Below are 17,793 nucleotides of genomic sequence, written 5' to 3' on the forward strand. Positions count from 1 at the left end.
CCAGTTGCCTGTTGGGCATTTTGCTCTCCAATTTTATTAGAAAGAAAGAGAGAATTTTTAAAGTTTTGTTAATGAAGAGCACAATAACCTGTTCTGGTCTTGACCCACAACTGAGTAAACAATAAAAATACTAGACGAACAAAACAACTGTTTTATTAACTTTTCCTTTGTAGGCCCCCTTGAGAACAGGCATCAGGCAGGTTTCCAATGGTGAATATAATAGGATCTAAACTCATACACGGTGCTAGTAAGTTGAAGCCAATGAGGAAAACTTAGAAGAGTGCGGATGGCACCAATGGAACAAGGATTTACAGATGCAACAACCGTAGGAGAAAGCCCTTCCTCGCCCTTTCCCTCTTCAGTTTATGATTTCCAACGCAATAATGTTCGAAAAGTACTGAGCCCCAGGCCTGGCCAACAGTCACGGACAGTATCAGTTTCCCTGTCTTCCTCTTTCTTACGCTGACATTTTTCAGCTATGCCGCTTGGAATTCTGCTAAAGATAAGCACATAGTATAGCTCCAAGGACCTCTAGGATATTTTCTGGACATGGTGCTGGACCTTGTTAATGGAAAGAACTTGAGGTAAAAGCGCCATCAAGAGCAGCAGACTCACAGTTAAATCCCAAAATGATAATGATTGCTCTAGGCCAAGAAATAAAGGCTTTTTAAAGCTACTTCTCAAAAATAATTTAGGTTTAACAACCTCTGTCGGGGTCACCTCCAAAAGCTAGTATAGAACTTCTTTTTGATTTGTAGCCAGTAGGATCACCATTCAACTCTACAGGGCAGGGCATTTTTTTTCCTGCATATGTATGAGGCCCCTATCACATACACACACAAAGCTAGTATAGAACTTCTTTTTGATTTGTAGCCAGCAGGATCACCATTCAACTCTATAGAACAGGCCATTTTTCCCCCTGCATATGTTTAAGGCACATATTAACACAAGCACACATACACACACACACACACTTCAGAGGCTCAGGAGGAAATGACTGTGTAGAATTTTAAATCAGAAATCTAACCCTTAGGTTAGTAGTGTCAGGTTAAAGGCTCACCCATCCCCAAAGCTAATTCAGTTCTGAACAGTCCCATGGGTGTCTAGTTGAACAGAAGGAGCTAGGAAACCTTAGCAGGCCGAAGCCCAGCCTGGGGAATTGCTGGGACTCGGTGCCAGGGGCCGAGGCTCACCCCAGACTTGGTATCAGATAATACCAAGTGCTAGTCTGGATTTCCAGGACTAATCTACTCGAGGGTGGAACTTCCAGGTTCCCTGGTGTCTGTGCTGCAGAGTGGGAGGGCAATGGCCTCTGTACAGTCACGCTGTACCTGGCTGGTGTGGATTTAGTAAAACAGGAAAATAGACTTAACACATAGAAAGTTGGTTAGTAGCAACTGTTTACCAGAGGTGCAGAGACAAGGTGGGAGACCCAGGACAAAGTGGAAAACATTCCAAAAATTTTCTATAGATTGTTTTCATAAGTTTTTTTCTTTTTTGTATTCTAACTTGAACTTCTTAAATGTGTGTTTATAGTTCTCTAGATTCTTAAAATCTTGTATCAACAGTGGCTTTTAACCACTTTTGTATTTCTTCAGAAGGGCTCTTGGGTTTCAAAAGCAATTTTCCCTACCTCATTCTCCCTCGGAACCTCCCCCACCCTCCAAATGACACACATCATTCCTTTTAGGGTCAAATTTTAAATCAGCCCCAGATAAATTTGTCAAGCCCAGGGATGACTTCTATCAGGCAACTTTAATCCCCAGACTGACTACATTTTAACTTTGATACAAAACTGCTCTCCAGGGAAAGAAAACTCCTTCTTCCACGTGTAAATACACAATAAAGAATTAGGCATTAAAACGGGGACTTAAGACTACAATTATTTTGCACATTAAATACCAATAATTAACACTATTTACCAAAGTCAGTATTTGTTACATTTCCGCACACTGCAAGTTTCTTCAAGACTCACTCAGCACTTGGCAAGCCTTGGGTTACAGTCTGAATTGCAAAATACACCATTTGCCCAGAAATTGCTCTTAGTCCCAATGAAATTGCTTATAAAACATGGGTAAACCATGCTTTGAACAGGCAGCACACATCCACAAAAAACCCATTCAATGGGCAGGTAAGTGAAAAAGCTTCTCGAATTGGGCTTCCCTTTAAAAACTGTAGGAGCATTTACAGTGTTTCCAAAGGTAATTGCTTCTTCAGTAAAAGTGGCTTTCTGTTCCTAAAAGAGACAGTTGTGTGTGTGTGTGTGTGTGTGTGTGTGTTTAAGTGAGTGCATAACAGTATTCAATTAGAGAACAGGGTGGGAGAGCCCACTCTCAAAATATAACTTAATCGCCAGGCACCGACGCGCAGAAGAGGTCCACTAAGCACATGAGCTAAAATGGAGCCTGAATTTCCTCTCAGACGGAGAGGGTAGTCGCACGAGGTCAGGGTCAAGGTCACCAGCAGGGCAGGCTGCAGCTGCCCGACAGCGCAATACACAACGGAGGGAAGGCGGTCCCTCTCCGTCAACGCCGAAACAGATAAATCCCTTCTCCTCTCCTACCCTGCCTCTAACCCCGCCAACATTTTTTTTTAAGCAGGGGGAAACGAGAAGAAAGGAAAATGACCAAATAACCTCACCGCCCTGGTTTTTCGCACACAAGCTCTTCAGCTCCCAAAGTTGCCATCTAAGGGCAAGTTCGCAGAGAACACTGAAGCCCATTTTGTCCGAGCAGGGCAAGCCTCCCCCTAACCCCGCCGGGAGTCCGGCCTCCTCTCCCCCCTCCCCACGCACCCCCGAAAAGAGCCGGGAGCCGTGGCCGGCCGGCCTCGTGCATGCACACTCCGCCACCAACTGCTGCGAGTTTTCTGTGAATCGCTGCGCGGAGCCTCCCAACTCGCCCTCCCCGACTCCACCGCCTTCTTTTTCCTCGCACAAAATTTCCCTACACACGCAGCCGCCTGCGAGTGATTTTATGTGCATATATATTACATATGTGATATTATCCTCAGAACCTCTAGCGGGCAGGCGAAGAAAGGACTGCACAGGGGCATTTTTTTTTTTTTTTAAAGGAAGGGGAAAAAAAGCATAACCCAAGCTCTGTGCGTCGACTCCTGCGTACCGGGAAGGGACAAGAAGGAGGAATGTTTGCGGAGAGGGCTGCCTGCAAGTGCCCTTGCTCGCCACTTCGGCCGCGGCCCGGGTGACACGGAGCAGCGGGGGCACCCCGCCCGCGCCCCACGCGCCCCCTGCCCGTCCCCTGGGCAGGCACTGCCACGGATATTTCGCGAGGGGGAGATCGATCGCGCTGCCTGTCTGCAGCGGAAACGCACACGCTCACACACAACCCGAGCCCGAGACACCATAACCTTAACCCTTCCCCCACCCTCCGTGAACTTCAGGTGACCGACCACGTCGGCCTGACACCCGGGCGGGCGGGCGCTCCGGCTCCGCTCCCGCCCCCAGCCCGGGTTTTGCAGGATCGGGCTCCGAGTAGCGCCAAACCGCCGGGAGAGGGGAGCCGCGCGGGGGGGGGGGGGGGGGGGGAGAAGAGAAATTGACCCTCAGTCTCCCCCGACCCCTCCCTCCGGCGCCTCCGGCGTCCCCTCCTCCCCGTCACCCCGCCCCACGCCTGCTCCCCTGCCCCCTCCTCCCTGCATTCAAGGAGCCGGGCGGCCCCGGGGGATATTTTTAGTCGCTTCTTTCTCCTTCACTTTTAGCTTTAGCAGCATCTCCGAACACTCAAAGCGGAGAAGGACTGGGGGTGGGGGGCGGCTGGAGAGGGAGTGGGGGAAAAGTTAGGAGTCTCGCAAAGACACGCCGTAGGGAGGGCGCAGAGGGACCGGGGGTGCGGGTGGAGGAGGGGAAGGGGACCGGGCCGTGCCGCCGGGCGTTGAGTCCCCAGTTGGTGTGTGTGGCTGCAGCCGGGGAGGGCTGTGATGCACTTTAGTCCTGGACTCTGCTCAGCTCGCCAGGAAGGGGGGTCTGAGCGCCCGAGTCTCGCCCGGCTCCGTCTGCTCCGACTGACCCCGCATTTTATTGCGGCCAGGAGCCCTGCTCCTCCCCTCCCCTCCGCTCTGCAGGGACCTCGCGCGCCGCGAGCCGCCCTGCCTCCTGCCTCCGCCTCGGCTCAGCTCCCGCACCCCACATCCGCCCGCCGCTGCCCGGCCTCGCCCCCCGCCCGGCCGCCCCGCGCCCCGGCGCGCCCCTCGCCCGGGCGCAGCGGGACCAGCCGCCCCGCGGCGCGTGTGTACCGTGTGTTTGTGTGCGGTGCCCCCACACCCTCCCCAGCCGCTGCCGCCTCGCCCGCCCCCGACTCCCCTCCTCCGCCGCCGCCTCCTCCACCTCCGCCTCCTCCTGCTCCTGCCCCAGCCGCCGCCGCTGCCGCTGGCGGCTCCGGGGCCGACCAACCCCGGCGCAACCTTTTAGCCGGAGACGGACCTCTCCCTGGATCCTGTACTCGGCGGGCGGCCGCGCGCCCTCGCCCAGACACCCCCAAACGCCATGTCACGGCCCCCGGCCCTCCGCGCGCGCCCCGATCCCCGCACCCGCCAGCACTGGGATCCACAAGGAAATTTTTTTTTAAGATTCCAACCTCTCCCACCTCCCCCCCAACCCCGGATTTGGGGGGGGGGGGACGGCATCCACACTACTCCCCTCCTCCCTCCTCCTGCCCCCTCCCCCAGCAAACCTGAGGGGGGAGGGGGAGGGGGAAGGAAAGGGGAGAAAAGCTCGATCACAAGGAAAAAAAAAAGAGGGGGCTGAGAGAAAGAAAGAAAAAGAGAGAGAGAGAATAGAAAGGGCACGGGGCTGATCATCACCAACATGGCTGCCTCGGCATAGACCTAAACGAGGAGTAACCCGGGCTGTGTCTTTGTCGGTTTCACCTCTGTAACCCTAAACTAATGCAGAAAACAACGGAGGCGGCTGCGGAGGGGAAAGAGGAGAGGGAGGGCGAGAAAATGGCACGAGAAGAGGTGGAGAAGGGATGACTTACGTGAGGGAAGGCGCTTGGGCTGCTCCTGCTTCCTCCTGGGCATTTTCCCCCTTTTCTCACATTCTCCTCCTTGGTTAATGTGAGATCAAATAAACCCCCGTGGGGGCAGAGAGGCAGACACTGGCAGGAGCGGGGAGGTAGTTGGGGGGCGGGCGGGCGGGCAGGGGGAAACCCCTTCTCTCCGGTGTGTACAATGGGTTGAAGCTTGTTTCCTGGAGCCAGAAGAGGGGTTTTCTTCTTTTCTTTCCTTTCTTTTTTTTTTTCCTTTTTTTTTTTTAATTTTTTGGTCGTGCACCTGGCTTGTCCCCCGAGCGTAATATTCTTCAATGGAAACGGATCTAATAGGTGTGAGTGTGTGTGTGTCCTGTGCTCGCGCGTGTGATGGGAGGTAGAAATAAATGAGCGCCGGTGCCGCGGTGTCTATGGCCGCGCGCTGTGTCTCCGAGCCCCTAACACTAATGTCGGGATCAAAGGGCAGCGGCGGCGGCAGCACAGCTCGCAGCTCGCTCTCTCGCCCGCTCGCTCTCTCGCTCGCTCTCTCCTCTCGCGCTCTCTCTCTGTCACACACACACACTCACACACACACACACGGAGGCACAGACTGAGGGAAAGAGCGAGAGCTAGACACACACACGCGCACACACACACGCACACACACAGCAAAGAGGAAGGTGCCCTAAGGCTCCCAGGGCGGACTCAGCCAGGGATTTGCAACCGCTGCGCGTGGAAGGAATGGGGGGCGCGCGTGCGGGGGTGGGATGGAGTTCTTCGAATTTATCCCGCTATTCGCCACATCGAGGGTGGGGGGGGGGGAAAGTTTTTCCCACTCTTGAAACAGCGGTTACTTCATTATTCCCACTGATTTTTCAAAAGGAAATAGATTTGCCTCTTCACTTTCTTTTGTTTATTAAACTACATGTTCTTCGGGATGAAATCCTTCGGGGTGTTGTCCCTAAAAGAATGACTCTCTTGCCCCATCACCTTAAGCGTGTGGAGGTTTCAATCTCCCACACATGCTTTCCAAAACATTTCCAGTAAAAATAATTTTTAAAAAATTAAAAGATAACATATGGTGACATCAATAATGAGGTTGATGAAGTCAGTGCCCAGTTGCGGAGCTAAAACTGAAAAATGCTGCCCAAATGAAAATTACAGCTTCTTGACAAAGGGGGGGGATAAGATTAGGTCACCCCTGATGGCTGATTTAACTGCCACATGATACTCCTGCAGTGCACACAGCAATCTTGACTTCTGAAATTTACTTTTGTCCCCTGCTCTCATTCAGGTAGATGAAGCTTACACGGAAGCAGTTCCAGTTTGCATTATGAGCCCAATGTAGCAGTTTCCATTAACTGATACATACTGTCATTACTTTACAAATCACACCCCTTTCTTCAAAGAGAGACATAAAGGGGGAAAACAGAAAAGGACAGGTCTCACTGGAGCACAAAAGGTACTTGGTGAAAGAGGACTGTTCTCTTTGTGACTTGTAGTCATTTGGACAAAAGTTCACTTGGAGGTTGTTAATTATTTAAACTCCAAAACCTGCTGCTATAATCGAAGTAAAAATGGCCCGAAGAAGAGTTGTTTCATAAAACTCTCTTTGTACGAGGAAACTTTGAACTTAAGCAGAATACATTATATGTCATGAGTCAGATGTAGCTAAAAAAAATAAAAAGGTGCATTATTTAAGTACATCTTCCCTTTTTAGCTTTTTTTAAAAAACTGACTCATCATCTTATTATGTTAAATATTTTTCTCACCAATTTTTAAATAGACTTTTTCATCAAAGAAGGTGGAGGCACGGCCAAGGCACAAAGCATCGACATGACACAGGCTTACGTGGATGGATACTGTTGCCTCTTGGAGTTCTGGCTTAATTCTCATAATTCAAGTGGTGGTAAAGACAGCCATGGGGGTTAAATCCCTATGTACCCCTAAAAAAACAACAAATCTTTCTATGACACACTTTTATTAGAGAAGCTTACAGAGTGCTGTATCTCCCAAAAGATGTTTTTCATTGATAATAAACTCTCAGGAAGGCACTCTCCCTGCCAACTCCCTTGAAAGATACAGCTTCCCGATGACAAGCAACGGCTTCCCATGCGAGGATTCTGAAATGGAGCGTTGTCCTTAAACCAATCTTTCCTTGAATGTTGGCTTAAGTAAACTGGTAGTGAGGTTTCCCCCTGTTAAGACTTGAAAATTATAACTGTTTCAACTCAGATCAAACTCAACTTGCTATGACTTTGACTATGGTCACTAGTGTTGGACTTGAAATTCACATGTGAAAGACAAATCTGAGCCCATCCATTCCAAGTAGACTCATTGCCTTAAGTGTGTAGGACCTTTCAACTGAACACAGAGCAAACAGAATGCTCACACTTCGCCGCTCACCCTCGGAACCTTCCGCTAGGATACGGAGGACTCTTACTCTGCATAGATACTCCACCACGTCTTCCTGAATTGCTGTGACTCTTTCCAATGCTTAGTACACTGTGACTGAAAACACACTTTAGGCCTTTCCTCAAAGGCGAGTACATTTCCTGCAACCTTTTAAAGGCATGCAGGCAAACGCTGTCAACTTTTAATTACATAGGTGTTCTGTCAATAGCCAAAAGCGTTATTAAATTGAATGTATTCATACCTCTACGTCTTTCCAAAAATCATTTGAAATAGTACACAACAATAGAAAATGGAAATAAGGACAGAACAATTTCTGTTTCAATCTCAGCTTGATATCTCTGGGCTACAAAGCATGCATCAAGGGTATTGGCCCCTCACCCTCAATTGCTGCCTGTTCAGGGAACACAAACTAATTTTAGTGTTAGACCGGTCTAAAATATTAGGAAGGTAAATAGCTGGTGGTCGCTACAAGAGATTTCAAAATGGAGTGAATAAGTGCTTTTGGGGACATGTGTCTTTTGGGTGCACTTACTCGTGAGCGATGAACTGAGATTACTGTTCACTGTAGGCATCGCAGTGGAATACTCTCTTTGCTTCATCCCCACTGCCCAAGCTTGTAAAAGCAAATTTTATCTTAATAATTGCAGTACTCTTCACCCCCATCTTCATCACCTCTCAAACGTGAGATTGAAATGATTTTCTCAAAGGTGTGCTTTCTAAGATGTTTCATAAACAATCACTCCTGTAGGAGCAAATTGCACCCTGGCCCAAGTATTGCTAGAGGTAGGTAGACAGTGGGAGCACGTCCCCTAGGATGGTCTGCAGAGGGTCCTTGAGGTCCAAACTATTGTCATCATAGCAGTAAGATGTTATTTGCCCTTGTATCTGTGTTGACATTGACACTGATGATGCAAAAGCAATGGGATTAAAATGCTGTACCTTGGCTCTAATCAAGGCAATGGCACCGAAATGTACTAGAGTCATTCTCTTCTTCAGCACTGTGTACACACACACAGAGGGAGGGAGAGAGGGCGGGGGAGCGGAAGAGAGAGACAGAGAGAGAAGGGTTTATCTCAGGCTGTCCTTGATGGAGCAGTAAAAATTATTAATTTTATTAAATCTCGACTCTGGAGTACAAAACTTTCAAAAATTCTTTGTAACACAATGATAGGTGCATATAAAGTATTGCTGCTGCAGACTGAAGTCCCTCACGTGTCTCAAGGAAAATCATTGGTGAGACCATTTGATCTAGCTGCTTTTTTCACGGAATATTATTTTTACTTGCAAGGATGACAGACAGACAAACTGTGGTTCCTCAGACTTGGGTATTTCTCAAACATGGAATGAAGTGAGCCTGTAACTTCAAGAAAAACAATCCATGGTATTTTTTTGGTAATGATAATATTTGCAGTTACAAATGAAAACTAGAATTTTAGATAACTGGGATCCATCACTACAAGCTTAACAGCTTCTGAAGACTGAAAGACTTTTCTGATGAGATTCATGGCAATATTCACGACCGTGACCTTCTCATACTGCGTCAACATTTTGGAAGAACTGCAGAACTCAGGGAACCGGTCTTTTCCAAATGAACCACGCATGATGTTACAGAATCATGCTGTGGTTGGAGACCCATTCAAAGTCCAGGCAGACTAATGAATTTTAATGTAAGAGTATTAAATGTTCATAGATTTGGTTTCAGATTCTACTTGTTGGTAACTTTTTAAAACTTCCACCCACCATGTTTTGGTGTAATGTCAAAGAAGAGTATCCATAATTATTTGACAAGGCTTTAAAGTACTCCTCCCTTCCTCCAACTACGTATCTGTGTGTGGCTTGATTTTCTTCATGTAGGTCTTTAACCGAAGCAACATATCATGACAAATTGAATGCAAAAGCAGATATGAGAATCTACCTACCTCTTAGTAATTCAAACATTATAGAAATTTGCACAAATGTAAATAAAACAAGGCTATCCTTCTCACTAAATATTTTGCTTCAAAAATAGTTAGTTTTCAGAAGGATGTGTTAACTTCTACTGTGTTTATTATTGTTATTTATATATGAATTAACATATAAATGTTGGTAAAATTCCAGTTTTAATGTGGAATATAGGACATAATAAGACATATCCCATGTAAACAGAGGTCTTTGGGGCCCTCGATAACTTTTTTTCTCTAGTCAAATTTTTATTGCTATTTTTGGAAATTTTTAAATTAAATTCATTGGGGTGACATTGGTTAATCAGATCATATTGGTTCCAAGTGTACATTTCTATGATCAATAACTTTTAAGAGTACAAAGTTGTCCTAACTCAAAAGGTTTGAGAACCACTGCCCTAGACATTAATTGAAATGTAGTTAAAGAGGAAAAAGAGAATCTATAGGTGTTTTACTGAGGTCTTGACGTCCAATTGTATATTTGATTACACTTCTTATAAAAGAGAGCCCACTTAGCTCCAGGAGCTGAGAGTTGGTTTTGCATGTCCAAAGTTTGGCTTCTCTGATGAGATCCCTTATGAGACACAGAGAGGATATTATATTAGTCAAAGTTCCCCAGAGAGAATATATTCTCTAGAACCAATATATATTTTATTAATTAATTAGAGGCCTGGGTTCATGAGGTTATGAAGGCCAAGAATTTCCAGGGGTTGCCAGCTGCAACACAGAGAACCAGGAAAGCAGTGGTATAATTCAGTCTAAGTCCAACGCCCTGAGAATGGGGTGGGTGGCAACAGTATAAGACCTGGTCTGTGTCCGAAAGCCTGAGAACCAGGAACTCCAATGTCCAAGGGCAGCAGAAGATGAGTATCTCCACTCAATCAGAGAAAGTGAATTGGCCCTTTGTCCATCTTTTTGTTCTATTCAGACCTGCAATGGATTGGATGATGCCCGCCCTCATTGGTGAAGGTGATCACTCAGTCTGTGGACTCACATGCTAACCTCTCCTTGGAAACTGCCTCATAAACACAGCTGGGTATCCATCCATCACAGAGGATAAGTAGGCAATCACCTGTTGGTACAGGTCGGCCAGCCACTCAGAGAGGCTGGTTACTGTGAACAGAAGGCCCACGCCTCTTCCAGCCTCAGGCCCTTTAAGAAAGTAAAATGGGTGAGGGTATCTCTCTTTCCCAGGGCCTGAGCTACTGCCTCAAGAGTTAAGACAGGGACACCCTTACCCCCAAAGTGCTCCAAGTCTGACACTTTAAATAATGAGTGCCTGTCCCAAAGCAGAGATACGGGTCTGGCGTCTCTCCTGGCCTGGTCCTCACAAGTTGTAAATCAGTATCCAGTGACGATGACCAGCCATCACTTACAGAGGGGGAGGCTTTTGCTGTAATCAGTACTTGTGTTCTTAGGAGGCGAGGGCCTGGCTGGGATCAGCAAGTTTTGTCACAATTTGGATAAACCAGGCTTTCAAAAGTAGTGGATATGCAAGCACATGACCCAACAGAGAACCTGGCAAAGGAAACATTTCTGACATTTGGGTGTCTTTTATCCAAATTCATGTGCTTGGGTTCTTTCCCTTAAACATCTTCCCACAAGTTCTTCAGCTCAACACCACCTCGGACTATAAGTTGTATTTAGATTAGGTCAATTCCCCGATCTCTGTGGTCCACATTTCACTCACCTGGTCCTTCCTGTCTGCTCTAGTGATTGCATCACTCGGTCCTTCTTTATTTATTCCAAACTTGAACCCCAAATGAGACTAGACTCTGGTCCCAAGTTTCATTGGCTAGGATTCTTAGCATCTCTATCAATTAGGCTTCCTTGGGCCTTTTTTTTTTTTTTTTTAATCTGCATGGATGAAAACTCCCCTGAGCAGCTACTCCCCACTTCATGCATTTTTCCAGCTTTGTCTGGTCACTTAACGTGCTTCTTTGTTGCCTGACCCAGCCACCCTCTGGTCTCCCCCAAATCATAGTGCTGTCTCCTCGCGAGTCCCCCCATGCATCGCGGCTTCTCTCACAGCCCCTCTCTGGAGCTGCAACCAGCTCTGATTCAGTTTCTCCACAATGTCTGTCTTTCCCTTTGTCAAATATGCTTCTCATCCCCTTCACTCACTTCGGGGCACCCACCCAGGGCATCTTGGCAAGGCTGTTTACCAACTCACGTGTCAAGCCTCTTCTTCCTCAGAGTGCAGCACTATGTGGCATGATTTACGAGTAAGAAAGAACAAAATGATACACACCAAGAATCATGGTTTTGGTTGATCGCAAATCAAATGGGAGCAGAAGCCAATCAAAAAGCTTCCTGTGGGTTTTCCTCATACTCTTTCCTCCACAATTCCCATCTCTGCCATCTGTAGGCATGCAAGTCTGCCTCTGTCCATTTTTGCCAGATTGTAGGTACTTGGATATCTCATGGGAGGTGAGACCAAGCTATCTGGAGCTTCAACTGTGTCCTTTTGGTTGTTGAGGGGTGGATTATGCCTTTTTATTGGATTAAAAGTTCTTTCATCTAAAACAGCAAAGTGCAATGCCATGGGAGTTAACTATTCTATGTTCCCTCTCTTCCATCATTTAAACTCATCCTTTAATATTTTTAATGAGGAAGGCAAATAGAGCTTCAGATGAAAACCATAGAGCTTAATGACTGGAAGGTGCCTGGCAGCTCACTTAGAGTAGCCCTGGTATTTCACCAACGGGGAACTGAAGGGACGGAAACGGTGGTCCTAGCTGAGCTCTGCTGAGTGAGTCTGCTATTCCAGAAAATTAGAGCTCAAACATAGGTTTGTACGAAGACATGTTTGTGCATCCTAATAGATTTGAGCAAACCAGTTTTGCAAACCAGAACTTAGAAGCATTTGATAGAGCATCATGCAAAAGTAAGGAATTGAATGCTTTTAAATGTTGTACATGGAAAATTCAGCATATGCTTGACATTATTTTACTAGCTTCTGGAAGGTTCTTTTAAATGGGAATAAAACATAGCTATGGTGCTAGAGAAAAACCTTTAAATTAATTTTTTTAAAGGTTACAAACCATAGAGATAAAGTCTATATGGAGAATTAACTAAATGTTGGAAACCCTTAAAAAAACAAAGGTAGGGGAAACAAGGTGTTGCAACTTCTGAGCAGAAACAACGCAGACATTTCAAAATAAAATGTTTATACCTTCATGAAAGGAGACTTTCTGAAACCTGCCTTCAGTTCCACTCCAATGTGGTCCTTTTAGCCTGGGCCAACTGCCTAACAAAAGGCTTTCAGGGGGGCTCACAGTCACTGTGGAAGGATGTCAGTGTATCCCTGCACGTCTCTTACTCTTAAAGCACAAACCATGAGTCACCCACCCAGCTCCCCGACAGCAGGGCAGCAGGGTCATTTTCACACTGGAAGAACGGGTGCTCTTTCAAAAGCAGCCTCGGAAACCTCATCCCCCTCTGCATTGCACTCCGGAGTCCCTGTATGAGAGACAATGGGGAAAATGGGACTTCATAAAATGTTCAGGACAAAAAAAGAATGATACTCACTAATTGCGCAGAACAAACAGCAGGGAACAGAGTGGAAAAACTACAATAGACATACTTGTCCTGGGATCTGAACACAACTGGTTCAGCAAGTGTCCTCTCGGTCAATAGCCCCTGGTGAGTGGATTAAGGAGTCTGTGGAGTCACACCCTGAAAGCGGAGCTGCACCTGGACCCTGGGTTGTGTGAGGCCTCACGGGCCAGGGCTCCTTTGGCGCCCGCTGGTCTTGTTTCCCGGGAGCACAGAAGACTGGCTGCCATATCCTCCCTACTAAAGACATCCTGGAAAACAGACAACCGGCAGGGCAGGGATGACAGTCTCCAAAAGGTCAAGCCTCTAGAAATTTGCACCCCAGGAGGTTCAAGCTCTATTTGTGCCAGGTTGTTTGTTGTTTTAGGGAAAGGTTAGGTGGCTGGCTGCTTTTTTACATAATCCAAGCCCTCGGGGAGTTGGCTGCTCTGTATAGGGTGTCCACAGGAAGCTTTGTTGTGACTTTTGCATAATATAAGTGTTTTTGTTCAGCAGTATTTCTGTTGGAGTGTCAACATAGTTACGTATGGGGAGGGGAGAAAACATACCCTAGCAGCCAGGGTTAATTCATGTTCACTTTAACTCTGGACCATTTACTTCGTCACTGTATGGCTGGGGGAACTGAGGCATGGCCCAGGCGAGAAATTGCTCAAGGTGTTGTAATTAGACCACCTTCGCCTGGGGCTGCAGACAGGTTAATTCTGTGACTAGTATTCTCCTTCAGCCTTACCGACCTCCCTGCACCAATCGGGCACAAGCCTGGGGAACAGATGGGCCACATATCCTGCCCTAGAGGCCAAGAGACTCCGACTTCGTCTCATAGGGAAGGAGTAAACCCAGATACCCCTAACTGTCCCCAGGAAATGTTGCTTCCATTTCCAGAGACAACGATAAGCTCCCACATAGATATCAATTGTTACGTTGTTAAGGAGAGCCAAGTAATCTCTAAAAGTAACCAGAACAGAGACAAGCAGAAGCGGAGGCTGAATTCCCAGTGCTCTGTTGAAGTTGCACTGTGCTGGTTCTTCTGCCTGAGCCTCCCCCAGTTCCCCTCCCTCCTCTGTGCCCCAGGAACGTACCTCCAGTGACCGCATCACCCAAGTGCCCTGGCTGGCTTGACCTACAGATGGGTTCAGCCAACGGGAACTATTGTAGGAGGGAAAAGAGTGGGATGGAAGGGTGTAGAGAGATTTCTTCTTTCCTCCTTCCCGCTTTGATGCCTTGTGTCGCTCTGCCCCTCTGCCCCTCCGCAAATACCATTTCTGAGCCCAGCTCACACTTCTTGGACTCAGGATACATGACTGCCTCCTCTTGTTCCTTCAGGCCTAGAGGTGGTAGTGGCCTGGCACCCTTGTGAGTTTCTGGATGCCTCATCAACTCCCATCTGCCCTCAGAACCTTACTCACACCACCATCAGTAAGTAAGTAGTCCCTTCGTTAAAGGCTCTTCATGTAAATCATCTGAGGTGAGTTCTGTTCACTGCCTGAACCTAGACTGATCCGAACGCCTTTCATGCATTCACCAAATATTTAATGAGCACTGTTCCTTGCCAGACACCGCACAAGCCGCTGGGAATGCCATGGCGAACAAATACAGTTCTTATCCCTGGCCCTGTGGAGTTTGCAGAACTCCAGGGCATATTTTAGTTAACCCTTCTTTGTTATTTTCCACGAAACTAAAATGTTTGGGGTTTTTTAACCTTTAAAATACAGAAAATTTCCAGGCCAGCCAACAACTCTGAGAACAGGGAATGAGGCTATGTGAGAAGTAATAATAGCCCCAGCCCGATACTAGACACGTAATTAGTGTATGCTGTGGACTCGGTGGTGTCTGCCCGAATTTCCTATTTGAAATTTTACCCTCCAAGGTGAGGGTATTTGGAGGGGGGGCCTTGGGGAGGTGATTAGGTTTATATGAGGTCCTCATGGTGGGACACACACACAGACTTAGATTGTAAGCCTACTATGCACCTAGGCTCGACGGGTCCCGCTGCCGTCTATGCGCTGTGCAGGCTGTTGTCGGCTGAATGTTATGCAGTGCGTGACTGTATATACACCTATGTGTGTGTATACATATCTGAGGAAAGATCATGTGAGGACGAAGTGAGGCGCAGCCATCTGCAAGCCAAGAAGAGAACCCTCCTCGAACCTGACCGAGCCGGCATCCTGATCTTGGACGTCTAGCCTCCGAAACTCTGAGAAAATAAATTTCTGTTGTTTAAGCCACCCAGTCTGTGGTATTTTGTTATTATAGACCCAGTTCACTAATATAGTAGGTGAGTTTTTTAAAAAAACAAAAAAAAAAACAAAGACCAAGCAGCATCAGCTGCCCAAAGGAAAGTCTTGGTCCTCCAGGATCCAGGACCATCTCAGGTCCGTGCTAGAGCCAACCTGGGGGGACCTGAGCAAAGCTGCCAGGTGGGCGGTGTTTTCCTCCAGAACCTGTTGTAGAGTGTTCGGTGCCCGTCTGCATTGTCAGTAGCACCCAGAAATAGCCACTGTGCTGCTCACCAAACCCACCCGCTCCTGATGGGTGCTCCCATAGCCCTTCATTCAAAGTACAACTGTTCCTTTGCCCCCTCTTTTCCCACGACCACCTCATGCTTTTATTTTCCCCAAATGGTAGCCAGTGGGATAAGGAGAACTATTTTCCCCACTTTTATTGGCCACATTATTGAAATATATTGCTATAATTTTTTAATTAAAAAATTTAAAAATAATATTATCTCCTCTATGCCAAGGTCTTCAGCAGTACAAGGGAGATCATTATCCTGTTTTTTCCAATAGGGACATATATAAAGTGGCCAGAAAGCATAAGATGTCATAGAACAAACATGGCCATCTTTCTGGAATGCTCCTTTCATGCAAGTATTTGTTGGGGGATAGTTAAGTAATTTAACTTTCACATAATTTATTTATTTTAAATATGTTTTAAATTTATTTTTAGAGAGAGGGAAAAAGAGAGAAAGAGGGAGAGAAACATCAATGTGTGGTTGCCTCTCACATGCCCCCAAGAGGGGACTCAGCCTGCAACCCAGGCCTGTGACCTGACGGGATCCAAATTGTCAGTAGGCTGGTGCTCAATCCACTGAGCCACACCAGCCAGGGCAACTTTCACGTAATTTAAAGCACATAATTTCATGGAGATAGGTTTGGATGTACCATGGGCTTTGGATTTCCTCCCGGAAGGTGGGAGTGATGACAAAGTTCTTGCCCTTGAGATCCGTCCGCCTGGGATTTTAGTGACTCCTGTGTGTGAAGCCCTGAGCAGGCAGCTGCTCCTGCTTCATGGGCTGTGCCTGAGGCCCCAGCGCTGCGTGAGTTTTAAGTCAAAATGCAAGGGCTCAGAGAAACTTTGCCCGGAAACCTTTTCCGGCTCCATCCCTAGGTTCCCAGAGGAGAAGTTTTCATTTTCTTTGGCTACTAGAGGAAAAGTTTGAATATATTACTTATGTTTTCTGGATTCACCATACTTCACCCCAGAGCAGTGACTTTAATACCAGGAGTTTTTAGGCATTGTGGCATTCATTCAGTTATAAATTTCACTTATAAAACATTTATTGAGGTTTTCATGATTTGATTTGTTTTAAACCAACCTCTTCTCCCTCCTCTGCCTCCATTGTTGTGCCTGAAACAAAATAAATGACCCAGTATTACTTGGCATTCATCTGACATAAATCATAACCCACACTGGATTACTTTCAAGTCTGCCTTACAGACCTACAGAAGCATATAGTTCTCGGCGAGGACTACTCTTTCCCTTCTAACCTCTCTGTGTCTAAAACAGATAGGCAAACAAAATGAAAAAAAACCAAAGTTCATTTTATAGAACTGGATTTTCTCTGAGTTCAGAAGAGGATTTTATACCAAAAGACCAAGCCAAACCCAAACAAAACCAAACTAAGCCCACATATACAGAGTTTGATAATGTTTAACCAAATCTTAGGTTGGCATCTTACCCCTGAAAGGACTAAAGAAAGTCACAAGACAAGTCTAGTGGTCTAGTGCTTGCGAGAATGTTTTTTTTAAAAAATAATTTTTTATTACTGTTCAAGTACAGTTGTCCCCGCCCATCTCCATACTTAGGCATAAATTTAACCAAGGACGTGAAATATCTATACACTGAAAACTCCAAGAGATTGATTAATAAGTTGAAGAAGACACAAACAAAGGACCGGATAGCTCATGTTCATAGATTGAAACAGTTAATATTGTTAAAATGTTTAGACTACCCATCACACAGTTTCAAGCGTCACTCTGTTGGTTGCTGTGGCTGAGGACCACATTCGCCTCACTCCAAAGAATGCTCGACACCGCTGCACGTGTCATCACGGCCAACGTCTCACACCACCCATGCTTCGGGCGAGCAGTGTGAAAACGGACCGTGGCTCCTGCTGCCACAGAACAAATATCTTAATGACAAGTCATGATCCTTTTTGTAAAAAACTCTATGGACAGCACTTCAGATGTTACCCATTACTTTTGTTTAAAAATTAATAAAACAAAATAATTGAGTACATGAACGCTGGAAAAAATGTTAAATGTGATAATGTCTCTTGTTTCAGATGCTTTGGTCAAAGAGCTTGTATCTGATTGAAAGCTCTTTAAGTACACACATCACCGTTCATTCATAATTGAGTAGCTTGTCTAAATGGACAACAGGGGCTGGGGGGGGACAGTGAGGGCACCTCCTGTTTCTCCGCTCCAGGGACTGTGGGCCTTTTGTTGCATGTCTTCCCATCTTTCAAGAGAAGCAGGAAATCTAACCTGTATTGCGGAATGTCCAAGTACTGGGACATACACACCAGATGCAATGTATCTGTAGGGCAGGTCTGTGGGTCACCAGTTTTCACCCTTCCCTGCACATATACACAACCTACAGTAAATCTCTGT

General features: G+C 46.6%; 1 protein-coding gene across 3 annotated transcripts in view; it reads right to left on the reverse strand.

The window, feature by feature from the left end:
- ZNF827 (zinc finger protein 827) overlaps positions 1-5,656 on the reverse strand; it is a 155,819-nt gene extending 150,163 nt beyond the window's left edge. For 2 of the 3 annotated variants that reach the window (XM_071219154.1, XM_071219155.1), the window contains exon 1: positions 4,998-5,655. In XM_071219154.1, the coding sequence (XP_071075255.1) occupies positions 4,998-5,040 (43 nt within the window). In that variant the 5' untranslated portion in view covers positions 5,041-5,655. Of the gene's footprint in view, positions 1-4,997 lie in introns of all 3 variants that reach the window. The other variant, XM_045202338.3, reaches the window with a different exon arrangement.
- Positions 5,657-17,793: the final 12,137 nt, after the last annotated feature.

This window comes from Desmodus rotundus, chromosome 9, assembly GCF_022682495.2.
Source record: "Desmodus rotundus isolate HL8 chromosome 9, HLdesRot8A.1, whole genome shotgun sequence".
Classification (NCBI taxonomy): domain Eukaryota; kingdom Metazoa; phylum Chordata; class Mammalia; order Chiroptera; family Phyllostomidae; genus Desmodus; species Desmodus rotundus.